Source organism: Puma concolor, chromosome D3 (assembly GCF_028749965.1).
Source record: "Puma concolor isolate L17-30 chromosome D3, mPumCon1.1.hap2, whole genome shotgun sequence".
Taxonomy (NCBI): domain Eukaryota; kingdom Metazoa; phylum Chordata; class Mammalia; order Carnivora; family Felidae; genus Puma; species Puma concolor.
Genome location: NC_141678.1, coordinates 68,304,482 through 68,321,360, shown reverse-complemented (window position 1 = coordinate 68,321,360; position 16,879 = coordinate 68,304,482). Strand labels below are relative to the sequence as shown.

Sequence of the window (16,879 nt, the reverse complement as noted above, 5' to 3'; positions counted from 1 at the left end):
CATGGCCTGAGCTGAGCTCAAGAGTCAGACGCTTAACTGAGCCATCAGGCACCCCTATTTTGTTACGGGATTCTTGATGTGCCCCAAATTTTAAGTCATTATTTCATCAAATTTACCAATCTGTTGTGGCTTCTGGAGTTTCTGTGTTACTTAGACAGGCATTTCCTTTTGAGATTATAAACTCATCCTCCAATATTTCCTTTTCATTATTTTTTTTTTAAACTTTTAAGTTGTTGCCGTACCTGTCATTTATCTTGGCATTAGGAGTGAGGAAGAGATCCAAGTTTTGTTTTGTTTCCCATATGATTTGGCCAAGTTGTCCCAATCCCTTTTATTGAAAATTTCATCTTAAAATAGACATTGAACTGCCCCCTTTATTGTATGCTTAATTTATATAGATATGAATTTATATGAGTCTATTTATGGACTGTCTATGACTTTCTATTGATCTCACTGTTCAGGATCCAGTACCAAATATTTTATTTTTATGGCTTTATCATGTGTTTTCCTATCTGGTAAGGTTAGTCTCTCTACTCCCGTTACTCATCCTTTTCAAAACGCTCTCAGCTATTCTTAAATGCTTATTTTTCTGCATGAACGTTAGAGTCAGCTTATCTCATTTCAATCGAAATTCTTGTTGATATTTTTATTGGGATCGTATTGCATTTATTGAACAATTTAGGGGGCAGTGGCATGACTCCAACATCGTGGCTCCCTAGCCAAGAGCAGCGTATATCTTTCCACTTAAGTACTTCTAAAAAGCGCTTCGGTCATGGTTTTAAACTTTCTTTGTATGGATCTTGCACATTTCTTATGAGCTTATTCCTAGGTGTTACATCTACTTTTGTTGCCAAGTAAATGGGCTCCTCTAACATATTTTTGAACTTGTCCATTGTTTATATAGGAAAGTATCCAATCGTATCCTCTGCAAAAAATGGGGTTTTTTGCCAGCTCTCTTCTAACTTTTTAACTTAAAATTCTTATTCAATATGTTTGATCTTGAGACTTCAAAGGGGGACCAGACTTCCTTAGGTGCGAGGAAATCACTGAGCCCTTTCCAGCTCATCAGTAGGTCAGCCAGGCTTCTTTGGGCTGGGGGCTGCTTGGTGGGGGTGGGGGGGTGCGGTGAGGATTCTTGTGCCTTGAGAATATTTTCAGTGCCATTTGTGATATTCTGGAGATCAAAACTCTCAGTGCAGATGGAGAACGAGTGTTGGTGGGTGCCGCAGGGCAGGGTGAGTGTTGGGCTTGGGGCAGTTACTCTGGAAGGCTCTGGCAGGGGAGACACCTCCCCAGAGGCTGTGAAAGACCCCAGTCCTTAGTGCCGGGCTCCTGTGGCTAAGGACGAACATGGCGGAGGGGAGAAAGCCTCGTGTTCCTTCAGATTTGCGTTGGGGAAACCAAACGTACGGGGAAGGCTGGACTCCTGGGGCTGTACTCACAGCCTCACACCATTATGTAGTCTCTCCGTCACAACAGCCTGGCACTGGGCTCCTGCCCAGACAGCTGTGTGGCCTGGACAGCCACCTATCACTTATTGGCCTCACATTCCTGATCCAGACCACACTGGATTCCTTCTTGGTTCCTGTTTCTGTCTGATATTTTGCTGTGGGTTAGTCTCACTGCTCGGTAAGTCCAGAAGCCCCTCAAAAGTAGATGAGGTCTTGCTTAAAACCCCACGCTATGTGAAGCCCAGGTCAAGCACACAGTGAGTAATCGGTGACCTTTGTGGCTTGATTAACTGATGTTCCACTAGGAAACCACTCATGACAAATGATTTCCACTCACCTCCTAATTGTCCTTGCTTTGGAAAGGGCTCCTGGAACCGAACAGCCATCAGCTTCTGCAGCGGGCAAGGAAGCACATTCTAGTAGAGGAGAGACTAGGCTGGAGAATAAATAGGAAAAGGAAAGGCTTGGACTTTCCCAGTGCAATAAAAGTTCCGTATAATAACATTATATGTAACTGTGCAATTAAGCCTGAAAATTGCAAGCTTCCAGTTTGTTTTTCCCAGCCAAACACCAGGCGGTTCTGGTGGTGGATGCCGTCTGCTTAGAAGAAAGGAGTGAGACCCGAGGCAAATCTGAGGTTTCACTTCCTTTGGAAAACAGAGGCAGGGCTGGGATCCTTGAGGCCATCCAGCTGGGCGGCTGATCTGGGCCCCGTCTGCACATTGAAGCGGACGACGGCAGGGAGGCAGAAGGCATAACTAGGACGTCTTCCACCTGGGCCGAGGCCTGGCAGTGTGATTCTGCCCTCCTGCCTCCCACAGCCCCCACCTCCGCTGGAGCCTCTCCCCACCCAGGCTCACCCGAGGTCTGGTGCACAGAGAAGGGCAGGCGCGTGCCTGTGAGTGACGGGAGCTGCTTCAGGGCTCAGAACATACATTCTCCTAGCTGACTTCCGGCTGCCCTGTCCGCTCTGGGACTGCCTGTCGCTGACACCAACCTCAAATGCGGTGGCGGGCAGGTTCCTCTCCCTTCCAGAACCTTCTCTGACTTCCGCCCCATGGCCTCTTACACAGTCCAAACGTTTGTGAGGCCTCGCCTCCCTGCCCCGCCACCGCCTCCGTCCCCCCAAGACCCCCGAAGAGTGAGCAGCCGCCTCGGAGCTCAGCGCCCCCACTTTGTTGCTGGAGTACCCTCCCTGACCCCAGCCCCCAGGGGACCTGTCCACACCTCTGGGCTAGCACTCGGCACTGTCCGGTGTTCAGTAGTAGCGTTAAGTCTGTACTGTGAGTTCTTACTGCCAGGAAATCCAGCCTTCCCTCTCTGCCCTGGGCAGAACGGGCAAACTCCACCAGCTGCGAGGCAGCCTTGCAGCCTGCTCAAGACACGTGGGGCTCAGCCGCCTGGGTTCACATCCCAGCTCTACCTCAGTCTCCCCGTTTGAAAAATTGGGTAAACGATGATGGCACCAGCTCCCTCGTGGGGTTCTTGAGAGGATTAAATGAGAGAATCGTATAAAACATTTAGGACAGCGACTGGCGCCGAATGGGCACTCTGTACATCTCAGTTACGGGTTTGATTCCTTGATGTCAGTTGGAGGAAGCTCCGAATTTACCCCTTGTCTCCCGTAGACTGCTTCTCTGTCAATCTGCCTCCCTGTCTGTGCCCCGGCGTCCTCCCACAGGGCCCGAGGGGTTGTTGGTAATGAATTAGTGAACGTTCTGGAGAAGCAGCTTCCATTCTCTGCCCCGGCCACTGCACAGCTCCGGAACCATCGTTGGCCACCTGTCTGACAGTCAGGAAGATAAATACAGTCAGTCTCCTCGCCCTCCCTTAGGGGCAGGGTGAGGGAACACAGCAGGCACTTTTTACCAACCTGTAGAGTCTCCCCTCACTCTGGGCAGAGGGGGAAGGTGGACAGAATCCAGAAACAGTTGCGCGCAGCAGCCCCAAGATGGCAGAAGTTGAGCTGTCCATAATCTTGGGGTCCAAAGGTCAACTCTGGAGCCGAAATATTTAAGTGGGTGAGCTGGAAGACAGCATAGAACCATCAAGTCTGAGGGCAGCAGCCTCCTGGGCTTCCGTTAAAGAAGAAGCTGACGCTCAGAGAGGGAACTTGGCTGGTCCAAGGTCACCTGTAACTCAGCGGCAGAGCAGAGACCAATGGTAAGCGCAGGCTTTAACTGGACTCCCTCCCCAAAAGGGGCCAGCCCCGCCCTGCAGACGTCACACCTGCGCACGGCTCAGCCCTAACTCCTCATGCTCTTTCGAAAGACTGACTTTGGCCTTTCTCTACCCCAGCTATGTCCCTCTCACCTGCCTCCAGCTTCCCTTCTTTCCCGCTCTAAGTCCCCTGACTCAGAGGCAACGGCGCAGCACGGGGGGCCCTTGGCACGTGGGTCAGGATGATGTACAGGCAGAGCACACTCAGAGGCCGGCCACCTCGGCGGCCACCTTGGTGCCTTCTAGAAGAGACACTGAAACATTCCCAGGAAGGGTCGAAATCGGGGCTCAACCCAAGAATCCACGCACAGCCCCTTCCTTAAATAACTAGCAACATCTAAATCATTCCCACCCCACCCCCCACCCCCTCAGGAGACAGCCTCTTTGGACAGAAATGCTGAAGACGAGCGCTCCCAGCATGCTCGTGTGTGTCCCCCCCCCCCCCCCCCCGCCATGTGTTTGTCCCCTGCTGATGCCGGTTTCAGGGAGCCAAGCAGACCAACCAGCATACCTGAAAAGGCAGCCAGAGGCAGCTGAGACTCTGAAACTCCGTGACACGGGGCCTGGAGCTGTTTAGGGGGGGACGAGTGATTTATTTTATTATCTAGATTTTCAGTAGTTTAATAAAGTTTAATAAGACTCCCAAGGAGTTTTCTGGCTCAGGAAATCGCCTATAATAAACACAAGTAGTAAATCCCTTATTTTGAACATGAAGAGGTGTGCAATTTTTCTCAGAAGAAAACGAGTGTTCCCTGGCCCCCCTTCGCCTCACCCTCTAGTAAATAAAGGATGAATAAATAATTAAAGAACAGCAGCTTGAAGGGGCACCACTTTATTTGTCCAACCCAGACTCCCCCGGGCCAGCCAGCCAGTGCTCCGGCCGTCAGCAGGGGACCCTCCTGCTCTCCCGACCCTCAGCCCCTCCAGCCTGCCTCTCTCATTGTGTTCCTGAGGCCACACGGCCCCTTAGAGAACCCGCTCTTTCGATCTTGTCAGCAAGGTTACTGCAGAGCAATAGAAGTGGCTTTGGGGGGGGGGGGGGAATATGTGAGTTCTTCAACAGTCTTGTAACCACATTGCTTTATGACCTGGACCTCGGTTTACTTCTGTCTCTGTATCCGTAAAATGGGTACAGCACCAAGGAGGTGAATGTACTTTGCAAAGTAAAAGACCCCTCGGGCGGGGGGCTGTGGGCTGTGGCCCCTGCAGACCCAGATGCTCGCAGGCTGCTGCTGTGAAGAAGAGGGGGTTCCTCCAGGGAGTAACTGAACAGCTCTGACACTCATTCACCCCTGTCCCCCCTCCATCACCGAAGTCCATCTCTTTTGGACTCGTTTCTCCTTGCCCATCTCTCAAGCCACCCTCCTGGGTACCCCTCAAGTCTGTCCCTAGAGTATGCTTCACGTCTATAAGAATTTAAGGGACGAGAAGCCCGCCCTGGCTTTTGTCCCTACTCCAGCTCCTACGAGGGGTCCTAGACCTCGTTCTGATCAAACCAACGCAGGGGGCGGGGGGAGACGGCGGTGGTGGGGGGGGGGTCATTGGCAAGGGATACAGCCTGATACAGTGGATGGAGTCCGGGCTACGAGGCAGGAGGTCTGGGGTCTCTGTCACTCACCTCGTTCTGTGACGTCGGGCAAGTGTGTTCACCAGCATGAGCTGGGGTTTCTCATTAGCAAAATGGGCCGAGTAATTCCTTCTGTACCAAGGATCCTAGGGAAACGTATACAGAAAAGCAGATGTGGACAAGCCTCTCAGAATATAGAACTCAACAGGCCTGAAGCTTTGTTAACTCGGGGGCTTTAGCAGAGAACTGTGAAACAGGGCAGGTGGGGCCGGCTTCTCCTCCTGGGGTGCTCCGGCAGGCTGGAAGTTGAAGTAGCCCTTCCCAGCCTTCCAGCCCCCATGTCTGGCCCCAGCTTCTGGGGCAGCCGAGGCCCCGGGGCGTCCCGGGGCCATGGGGTGTGGCTGCCCCCGCTCAGGGGACCTGCCAAGGGCTGGGTGGGGCGCGCCCAGCAGAGGTCTGCGGGGCTGGCCAGCTGCTTGGGCCAGGCCCCCCTGTGCCTCTTTTGCCCTGGCCCACCGGCCCCTTGCAGAATTCAGTGCCTACACAGACCACAGGGAGTAAGAACCTGCTCACAGGATGCAGGTGTCCACTGCCCAGCCTCATTCCCAGGTCTGGAAGAAAAAGCCACATCCCTCCTCTGCCCCTGTACAGCCCCCTCGCCCTCACCGCAGCCACCAATTCTGCCAGGTGGCTTTGAAGCTCCATGCCCAGGCAGGGGAGGAGCTGGGACTGGAGACCAGTGGGGCCACTCCCGGGGCAGTGGCGGTCTGCCACTGCTGGGGCCAGCCTGCCCTGGGGGGTTGGCAGATGGAAGCATCATCCTGAGCCCCAGATTTGCTGAACCGAGCTTTGTGACTTAGGGCTGGTCACATAGCCTCTCTGATCCCCATCAAATGGGGATCATAATAAGGATGAAATGAATGAGTGTACGTGCCTTACGAATGACAGGGCTCTGATCAAATGTTAGATGTCCCCAAGGCAGAGGGTTCGAGCCACCCCACTGCCGTTTGTGACTTCAGGTCTGTCCCCACTCTGTATTTGAACTGATCTCATTCATTCATCATCTACTATGTTCCCGTTTGATGGCATCCTGGGAATGATACAGACATATAAGAATCAGACCCTGCCTGGAGCAGGTGAGATCTAGGCAGTTACTTCCCTCCAAACCGAGGGCGGCAGGAGTGTGTAATCTGCCTTCCACGCACCTCACGTTCCTAGTAAAACTAGTCTGAGAACGTGGGTCCCCGACTAGCTGGGCAACTCTGCACCTCACAGGGGGCACTGTAGCCTATCAGGGGGAGTAGAGGCTGGGGCATCAGAACACCCTGATGCTAGTTCTGACCCTTGCACTAATTTGCTGTGCGACCTTGGGCAAGGCTCCTGTTTGTGCCTCATTTTTCTCATCTGTAACATGGGCATATTTATGTCAGCCTTGCCTGCCTGATGGCTTAGAAGTACGAGACAGGAGGCATGGAAGGACCTTGGAAGGTGATGATGCCCTCCGCATGCCAGGGGTGGCCCTGGGAGCACATAAGTGTCCTTCTCAGAATATCTTTAGGAGAAGTGCTTAAATAGTGTGGACTTCTAGGAAACTACGCAGAAGGCAAAGTAGTTCCCAGTACGGTCCTATTTCCCTTTGCCAAGACATCAGTGCGAGGTCCGTGTCCTTCCTGGACTTCATAATTGCTGACACGTAATTGTTGAGCCCCTACTATGTACCAGGAGGCCCTTTATGTGCCTCACCTCATTTGACCCATAGGATGAGTCTGTGAGGTAGACAGGACTATCATCCCCATTGTACAGATGAGGAAACTGAGCTCGAGAAGGGTCCTACCAGGTCCCAGAGGCCATCAGTGGGGAAGCAGGGACAGGGACCCAGGCAGTCTGAGAACAGGGCCTCACCCCCCACCACTCCGAGTAGGCCTCCTATTATCAGGTGGCCATCAGTCAACTTCAGGCACATGCCTGGCTGAGAATAGCTTCTTGTATGATCCCACTTGGAATCCAGGTTAAACACTTTCAGAGGGGATTCTGGACATCCAAAGCCTTCCGGATCCAAATAACCTTGCCATTGCCCCTCTGCCCAGTGAAATCCTTTCTATCCTGTGCAGCACCGACAGGCCCCTCCTCCTGAAAGCCTAGCCTGATTGCTTGTTGTCTGGAGCCTTCCTGTCCATACCTTTCATTTGTACTTGATACCGAGACCCCTGATATGCATGCAGCCTTCCCCCCACCCGCCCCCATGTACACATCCCTCACCCCGGACTCCAAGAAATCTCTAAAGTGAGAGACAACCGTTGGGGAGAAGGGTTCAAATCCCAAGCTGGACTTTGTGGGAGGCAGTGTGTAAAGGGGAATGGAGAGGAGTGTTGGCACCGGAGGCAGCTGGGCTCCAATCCCACGTCACATTTGCTGGCTTGTGGCATTGGCAGGCCACTGACCCCCTCCATGCCTGTTTCTTCCTCTCTTAATTGGAGGTGATGATATGAAATATGTACCTCTCAGAACTGTGTCAGTTGAGGAAGGATTAGAAGTGCAATGGGCGACATGTTACAAGCAGTCCATAAATGGTCGTTGGGATCGATCATTAGCACGAATGCTAGCTGGCGTGCTTGACTGATTGGGTTATTAGAAGAGGACACAGAATAACACAAAAATTCAAGCGCCTTCCAATCGCCCTACCCCCACCACTTCTTGGTTTCTCTTAGAGGAGCACCTCCTCCCCTCTTCAGAGGGCATGACCGCCTCTCCTGGTGGGGATGGTGGGGGGAGCAGGTGCATACCTGGGGGTGGGTAATGTTCTCATTCTGCAGTTGAACAAACAGAGGCCCAGAGGTGAGAAATGCTGCTTTGGTCAGACAGGACTACTCAGACATACCTGAGCTCTAGAGCCTTTCCCTGAGGGCAGAGGCCCAGGGGAGGTCCTCTGGGATAATGACCGCACTGGAGAAGGTTCTGCCCACCCTGCATTCTTCCTCTTTCACCTCCTCCCTCCATCTCCAAGCCCCTCTTCCCCTCTCTCCCGCCCCTTTCTTTCTGGCCTGTGTGTGTGTGTGTGTGTGTGTGTGTGTAATTGTCTTTCCTGAGTGTGTTATTCTTGGAGACAGGACTGCCCTGTCTCCGGCGATGGGAGGAAGAGGCTGGAGGGCCTGGGCAGGAAGGTGGGGGTGTGGCGTGGCCTTCCCTTGGGGACCGTGCTGTCTGCAGGCCCTCCAGGGCATGGGAATCTTAGGGTCACCAGGGAAGCTCCCAGGGTGCATGGAGGGGGCACTTTTTCCCAAAGAGACAATGAAACAGCAAGTGGCAGACCTGCCTCCTGCCTGGAAAAACAGCCCCCAAGACAGGATTACATCCGCCCCTCCAGGAATGCGATGGGATGAAGGCTCAGAACCCAGGCGCGGCGAGAAGTCGCTGCTGGGCAGGCCGGCCTTCGTGCCCAGGGTCACCCGGGCCTGTTACCGCCTCCTCATTTCTCCATTCTGCACCTGTAGCTTCTCAAAGTCATGACAGCACTTATCAGGTTTTCCATGACTCGTCGAGGACGAGATGAAGAGGCAGAAGCCCAGAGAGGCAGAGGGGCCCCCCAAAGTCACACAGCGATGGGTTCCTGATTTCTAGTCCCAGCAGACATGCTCCAAGAGCACACGAGATGGGACATTTAGCATAGGGACAGCCACTCTGCTCTCCTCGGTGGGCTCCAATGAGACACTGACCACCGACCCACAGTTCCATGGGTCGCATCTCCTCTGTTTTAAAAGGTTGGGGGAAAGCTTAAAGAATTGTAAGAACTTTCTCTGGAAAACGTTGAAAACATTTTTCGTCTTTAGAGGAATAAGCCCTTAGCAAGCAAGAAAACTTGGCTCTCCGTAAAGAACCGACTTCCTGGGGTTTTACTGATTTGGACATTTTACTTAGCAGTCGAAGTTTCATTTACAAACCATCGTCTGAGATGAGAAGGTGTTTCTAAGCGCGAGGACCCTGCTGCCCATATGGTGCTTGGTGGGAATTTGGAAAAGGTGCCATTTCCTCAATATGTCTACTTGTATCTATCGAAATCATCTCGTAATACGCTGGTTTTGTTAGACTGGAGCATCTTAACTGCCATCTGCCGGACAATTGTCATGCTAACGATCACACGTCTACAATGCGCGTGAAGTCAGCGGGGGGGGGGGCCCTGTGTGGTGACCTGTTGCCGCGTAACAAGTCACCCTAGAATTTAGAAATTTCAAACGAGAGTAAACATTTGCTGTCTCACAGTCAGGATCTCGGGAGCACCTCTGCTAAGGGACACTGGTTCCGTATCTTTCAGGGAGTTGTATCTCCCTGGATGATAGGATGTCAGTGTGGCTGCCGTCATCCGAAGGCTTGACTGGGGCTGAGTGACCCGCTCTCGCCGTGGCTCATTCACCCAGCTGGTGAGCTGGGGCTGGCTGCTGGCAGGAAGCCACAGTCTTGCCACGTGTACCTCCCCAGAGGGCTGCTTGTGTGTCCCCATCACACGGCAGCTGGCTTCCCCCCCCACCCACCCGCCCAAGATGTCTTTCACGACCACACCATCAGGTCCACAAATCTCATCGGTTACACAGGTCAGCCGTATTCACGTGGAAGGGGGCCACACGAGGGCATGGATCCTTGCGACCAGGAGGCAAGAATCATGGGGTGGGGGGACATCTTCGAGTCTGCCCTTAGAGGGGGTGCCACTGTGCTGTGTGCCAGGACTGTGCCGAGCATTGTAATGACAGCCCGCCCTCCAGCAGCTCACAATCTAGCAGAAATGGCAAGACGCATAACATAAGTTATAGCACAAGCAGCGTGAAATAAACGGTAGGAGGCATCAGGGGTTCGGGAGATCTAAAGGCGGGAGAGGCCCGGCATCTGAACTGAGGGACGGGGGAAGTCTTGAAGTGTGGGTGGGATGCGGCCCCCTAGAGGTGAAGGATGCCGGAGACGCAAGATGTTGGGTGTTCTCCAGCCGGGAGCTCAGTGTGAGCAAAGCCATGGGGGCTGCGAAGCAGGATTCGTGTTGGGGGATTAGAGGGAAGGGGGTACCGGGGAATGACGTGGGGCACATTGAGAACAGCGCTGTGGGCAGTCAGCATATCCAGGTAGGCGGTGCTCAGAAGACGGGATGGGAAGGCCTGATGGGGCCTCAGCTCCATCACCTCCCCTCGCCCTCTCCCCGTCCCCTGGCGGAGCTTTGCCAAAACCAGCAGGGGAGGCTGCCCGGGGAGCAAGTAGGCGAGCCACTGAACCCACTCTGAGAAAAGCCACGACCTGGGGCTTGCTTGGGAAGTCTTCCTGACGCTGCAGTTCCTGAGGCTGGCCAGGCTTTCACCTGCCCGCTGCCCCTGCCTGCTCGCCCCCCGCGGGGAGGCAGGGCCGCTCTCTCCTGCTGACCCACATCCTTCCCACCCTCCTCCCCAAAGGCACCCCTGAGCATCTCTGAACGCCCGGAGTCTGGGCCACTCAGGCCACAGCAAGGACTGCTGGCCATTCTTGGTTGCCTTTGTGAAGCAGAGGCAGGAGGTAGATTGGTTGTGGTCGAGAGCATGGCCCGAGGAGCCAGACTTCAGACTCAGATCTTTACGCCGTTACTTCGTCTCTGTGATTTATCCTTTTGTGCTTTCTTTACCTCCTCTGTGAGATAGAAATAGTGATAATAATAGGAGCTATACCTCAGTGATCGTGAAGATGAGCAGGCCTGATGGCAGGCACATGATGACTCTGATCCCTCATCTGGGAACCCCATTGTTTAGGGCGGGCACTTGGCCTGCAGAGAGAAGGTGTTGGCCAAGGTTGGCCCGGCCCTAAGTCCTCCCAGTCTGCCCTATGAGGCCTGAGTGTCTGAAGCAGAAGGCTGGGGCCAGGGGGATGGGGACCAGTGTCCTCAGGTCCCCTTACTCACTGCACGGGAGGTCATGTTGCACCTGGCTGCAACAAAGCATCCTTCCTGGGACTGTAATAGAAATCGCAGCCCCGAAGAAGCACCTAGCCTCAACGCTTGCCCTGGCTTCTCAAGCTTTCCCTCTGGCTCCCACCATTACAACAGGGAGGCCTGGGGTGTAAGGGAAGGAGGGAGCCTCAGAACACTCTCTGCAGCACAAATAGCTGAGGCCTGCAGCATGGGGATGCCCTCCCTGGTCAGAGAGGAAGAGGGGAGTCCTACACAGGACTGCAGAGGGATCTGAGCCCCCCAAAGGGATGCAGCAGTGAAATGGTTTTTCAGTGGACAAGAACCACGTTAAATGGGGCCATTCAGAGCAGAACTTGGCCCCCCAGACCTAGAGCACCTTGATGGGTCTGCCCACTTTGCACTTGCTGTTCCCACTGTTCCCTACAGCATCCTATGACTGGATCCTTCTTGCCATCCAGGCCTCAGCTCAAATGACACCGCCCAAGGAGACCTTCTCTGACCACTCTGACTAAAGTAGCTTCCCTCTTCCCACCACCTCACCCACTACTATAGACAGATGATAAGAGTCATTCACTAGGGTGAAAGGAGATCTATTTATTGGTTTAAGTTATTTCCTACCATTTAACTCTTTTAATTAAACTTTCTCTTTTTGACATAACTTGTCGACTCACGCGTAGTTTTTTTAAAATAGAAATCTAGCTTATTTTAAAGTTTATTTATTTGTGAGAGAGAGAGATAAGCACAAGCAGGGGAGGGGCAGAGAGAGGGAGACACAGAATCTGAAACAGGCTCCAGGCTCCGAGCCGTCAGCACAGAGCCCAATGCGGGGCTCGAACTCACGGACCGTGAGATCATGACCTGAGCCCAAGTCGGGTGCTTAACCAACTGAGCCACCCAGGCGCCCCAATTCACATGTAGTTTTAAGAAATAATCCAGGGGCGCCTGGGTGGCTCAGTCGGTTGGGCGGCCGACTTCGGCTCAGGTCGTGATCTCGCGGTCGGTGAGTTTGAGCCCCACATCGGGCTCTGTGCTGATAGCTCGGAGCCTGGAGCCTGTTTCGGATTCTGTGTTTCCCTCTCTCTGACCCTCCCCCGTTCATGCTCTGTCTCTCTCTGTCTCAAAAATAAATAAACATTTAAAAAAATATATTTAAAAAAAAAAAAGAAAAAAAAAAGAAATAATCCCGACATCCCATGTACACTTTACCCAGTTTGCCCTGACGGTAGCATCTTTCAAAATCCCCGTAAAACATCAACCGAGATATTGACCTCCATACACTCAAGATACAGAATGGTCCCGATCGCCAGGAGGGTCCCTCCTGTTGCCCTCTTATAGCCACGCCCACCTCCCTCCTGCCCCACCCCCATCCTCAGCTGCTAGCAACCACTCCTATGTTCTCCATTTCTGTAATGATACCACCTCAAGAACACGACGTAAATGACGTCATGCAGTATGTAACCTGTTGGTGCTGCTTTCTTCACCCTGGCTCATCCAGGCTTTTTTTAGGTATCAGTAGCTCATTCCTTTTGTTTGCTGACTAGTATGCCGTGGTGTAGGTGCACTACCACTTGGTGAGCCGGTCACTCGTTGAAGGACCTCTGGACCCTTCACAGTCATTGACCGCTACCCGTAAAGCTGCCGGGAACATTGGCGTTCGGGTCTTTGCGTGCACCTGCCTTCTTATTTCTTGGGGACAAATGCTCAACAGTGCCTGATCAAGAGCGCTGCGTCATATGGCGGTTACACATCTCGTTTTGTAAGAAACCACGAGGCTGTTTCCAGGGAGGCTCTACCGTTCTCTATGTCCACCAGCAGTGGATGAGTGATCCAGTTTTCCCCACATGCTCGCCAGCATTCGGTGTTGTCTCTCTTTTTATCTTAGCCATTCTGATGGGTGTGTGGGGAGCCCCCGTTTCTCTTTGGTGAATCTTGATATTCCTTTATCACAGTTATGTCTCTGTAAGCTCTGTTAGAGCAGGGACCTTCTTGGTCTGCTTGCCGTGCTTCCCCAGAGGTCAGGGCAGTGCTTGGCACAGGGAGAGACCCAGTGACTATTTAGGGGATGAATGCGTGGCCTGTGGGGGTCCCTGGCCCTTTTGAAGATGAGGAGGCAGGGCAGCAGCAAGGCCTTCACTCTGGGAAACCTCCTGAGCACCTGCACTCCCCGCCAGGTCCCTGGGGCCTCCAGTCCCCACCCAGGGCACGTATCGTGTGAGTGGCCCTTCTCACTCCTCCACTCCTATGGTACCTGCCTTCCCAAAGTGGAAACGTCCGGAAGATAAATGTGTGGGAATCCCCAAAGCTCTTCCCACTGGGGCATGAGGCTTTCAGGTTTTGTTTTCATTTTTATTTGCTTTTCACTGTCATGGCACCAGGGTGAGGACCAGGCTTTTGCTAGGATTTACGCATGGGCCACAATCAAGCTTTGCCCTAAGCAGAGGGGGTCCTCGATGCCATGGCACAAAAACTGAAGTGGTTTTTTGTCCAGGTTGAATCTGTGGACTTGGGCGATGAGTCTGGCTCCCTGAAGGGAGGTGATGTCCTCTGGTGTCCTCTGTCCTGCCCTTTTGCCTCCCGGTGGCTGTCACTGGCCACACTTCATCCTAAGGGGTCTCAGAAGAGGCTTCTCCCTGCAGGCGATGCGTTTCCCTAAGGGTAACAGAATACAGACACGATAAGTTAACTAACAGTGTACTCGAATTTAATACTGAATTTAAACGTTTACTGACATGTGAAACAGCTCGCCGATGTACATATATAGCAGGTCAGTATTCCAAAGGAGAAAAAAAAGATCAAGATTTGCAAATGAATAGAAATGCCGTCAACTAGAACGAAGCCGGAAGTAAGGTCAGAAGGCAAGACATATGCCTTTAGGCCCCCATTCCTGTGCCGAAAATGGGCCACAAAATGTGGTTGTTAAGATTCCTAGAAGCTGTTATCGGTTTGCTCGGGCCGCGGTAAGCAAGAGCCACAGACTCGGGGGCTTAAAGAGCAGAAACCGATTTTCTCACAGTTCTGGAAGTTGGAAGTTCAGGGTCACGGTGTCAGGCCGGTTTGGTTTCTTCTGAGGCCTCTCCCCTTGGCTTATCTTCTCCCTGTGTCTTCACGGGCTCTGCCCTCTGAGTGTTGTGTCCTCCTCCCGTCTTATACGGATACCAGTCATGCTAGATTAGGGCTGACTCACGTGACCTCATTTGATCTTCAGTCACCTCTTTAAAAGTCTTCCCTCCGAAGGGAGTCACATTCTGAGATCCTGAGGCTTAAGGTTCCAGCATACGAGTTGGGGCAGGCAGAGGGGGGACCACAGCGCCGCTCAGAACAGTAGCCAATAGTAGCAACATATTCATCCATTACCCGAGTCAGAGGCTTTGTGGAAAACGAAACAAAACAACAGAGCATTTACCCAGCAGGAGCCTTGAGTGGCGACAGAACATTCCTTTGCTTGGCCCTTGACTGAGGGCCACTCCTGTAGTGCCCAGAGCAGGAAGCGAATTCAGTGGAACCGTGCCCAGGAGAAGCTTCCACAGCCTTGGCTAAATGGCGTATACTACCTGCCCATTGAGAAGCCTCAGGCCAAGGGCCTTGGGGGTGCCGGGAGAGGGCCCCGGGGGTACAGTGAAAAGCCCGCCTTGCGCGCTGGGCTCTGAATCGCAGGTGGGGTTTGGCCAGGCCGAGAGGGAGGAGGGTCGGCTTTCTGGTGGAGCGGGAAGCCTTAAGCAAAGGCAGGGGTGCCGTGGCCAGCACGCCCACCAGCCCGGCGGCCCCCCTCACCGGCCCCAGAGCTGGGTGTCCCCTCCTGGGACTGTGCCTCTAACCCCGGCCTCCTCTCTGTGCGTCCCTGCAGGGCTCTGGCTGAGAACATGGCCAATGGCATCGACGAACTCATCGGCATTCCCTTCCCCAACCACAGCAGCGAGGTCCTGTGCAGCCTGAATGAGCAGCGGCAGGACGGCCTGCTCTGCGACGTGCTCCTCGTGGTACAGGAGCACGAGTACCGCACCCACCGCGCCGTCCTGGCGGCCTGCAGCAAGTACTTCAAGAAGCTGTTCACGGCCGGCGCCCTGGCCAGTCAGCCGTACGTCTACGAGATCGACTTTGTCCAGCCCGAGGCCCTGGCTGCCATCCTGGATTTCGCCTACACCTCCACGCTCACCATCACCGCCTCCAACGTCAAGCACATCCTCAACGCCGCCAGGATGCTGGAGATCCAGTGCATCGTGAACGTGTGCCTGGAGATCATGGAGCCCGGCGGGGACGGCGGGGAGGAGGACGACAAGGAGGACGACGACGACGACGAGGATGACGATGATGAGGAGGACGAGGAGGAAGAGGAGGAGGAAGAGGAAGAAGACGAAGATGATGACACCGAAGACTTCGCCGACCAAGAAAACTTGCCCGACCCCCAGGACATCAACTGCCACCAAAGCCCCTCCAAGACGGACAATCTCACGGAGAAGGCCTATTCCGACGCACCCAGGGACTTCCCCGATTCCTTCCAGGCCGGCAGCCCCGGCCATCTGGGCGTCATCCGGGACTTCTCCATCGAATCCTTGCTGAGGGAGAACCTGTACCCCAAAGCCAACATCACTGATAGGAGACCCTCCTTATCTCCATTCGCCCCTGACTTCTTCCCGCACCTCTGGCCGGGGGACTTCGGTGCCTTTGCCCAGCTGCCTGAGCAGCCCATGGACAGTGGGCCGCTAGACCTGGTCATCAAGAACCGGAAGATCAAGGAGGAGGAGAAGGAGGAGCTGCCCCCGCCCCCACCGCCCCCCTTCCCCAACGACTTCTTCAAGGACATGTTCCCCGACCTTCCCGGGGGGCCGCTGGGCCCCATCAAGGCGGAGAACGACTACGGTGCCTATCTCAACTTCCTGAGTGCCACCCACCTGGGGGGCCTCTTCCCGCCCTGGCCGCTGGTGGAGGAGCGCAAGCTGAAGCCCAAGGCCTCTCAGCAGTGCCCCATCTGCCACAAAGTCATCATGGGGGCCGGGAAGCTGCCGCGGCACATGAGGACCCACACCGGGGAGAAGCCATACATGTGCAACATCTGTGAGGTCCGCTTCACCAGGTGCGCATCACAGCCCTCAGGCGGGGGACCCGGGGGGGGGGGGGGAGGAGGAAGGGCGGTGGGGGGGGTGGCCCGTGACGACAGCAGAGAGGGACACGGAGGGCTGGGATGGAGGGGAGGCCCAGCCAAACCCCGGATGCATGGCAAGTTTATTCACTAGAAGGCATGCCAGGCCTTCCCTGGTGTGGCGATTTCCAAACTCTCCCTAAGGGGCTAAAATACTGTCTGAGATACACTCTCAGGCGGAAGCACAAGATATAACACAGATGAGGGCAGAGGGGTTCAAGTTCGGTCGGAAGCGAGGGGCCTCAGCTCCTCGCTCGCTTGACCTCCCTTCCACTTCCCCACTGTGGATCCACGGAAGCCGCTCTGAGGCTCCCCTGCGGAGGGCCGCCTCTTTATCTTATTCGGGACGGGCCAGGGGCTGTCCTAAGTATATTGCATATTGTCACCACGGCCAGGTCCTGGGGAGATGGGGAGGTGCTCTGGCCTTGTGTTTACAGATGAGCCATCCACTGCTCTGGTAAGCACATGCAGAGGAAGATGCCAGAGCTGGGACTTGCAGGACAGCAAAATCTGTGACCAGGAGACTGTAGAGACCCCTGGAGCCCTTCCGATCTTCTTTTGGGATCCGAGCTAAAGGATAAGCCTCTTGT

The 16,879-nt window shown here is 54.2% G+C and overlaps 1 protein-coding gene across 5 annotated transcripts in view; it reads left to right on the top strand.

Moving 5' to 3' along the window:
* Positions 1-16,879, top strand: part of ZBTB7C (zinc finger and BTB domain containing 7C) — a 349,974-nt gene that overhangs the window by 323,259 nt on the left and 9,836 nt on the right. For all 5 annotated transcript variants that reach the window (XM_086682916.1, XM_086682919.1, XM_086682918.1 and 2 more), the window contains one exon: positions 14,997-16,223. In XM_086682916.1, coding sequence (XP_086539042.1) covers positions 15,013-16,223 — 1,211 coding nt within the window. In that variant the 5' untranslated portion in view covers positions 14,997-15,012. The remainder of the gene's footprint in view (positions 1-14,996; positions 16,224-16,879) is intronic.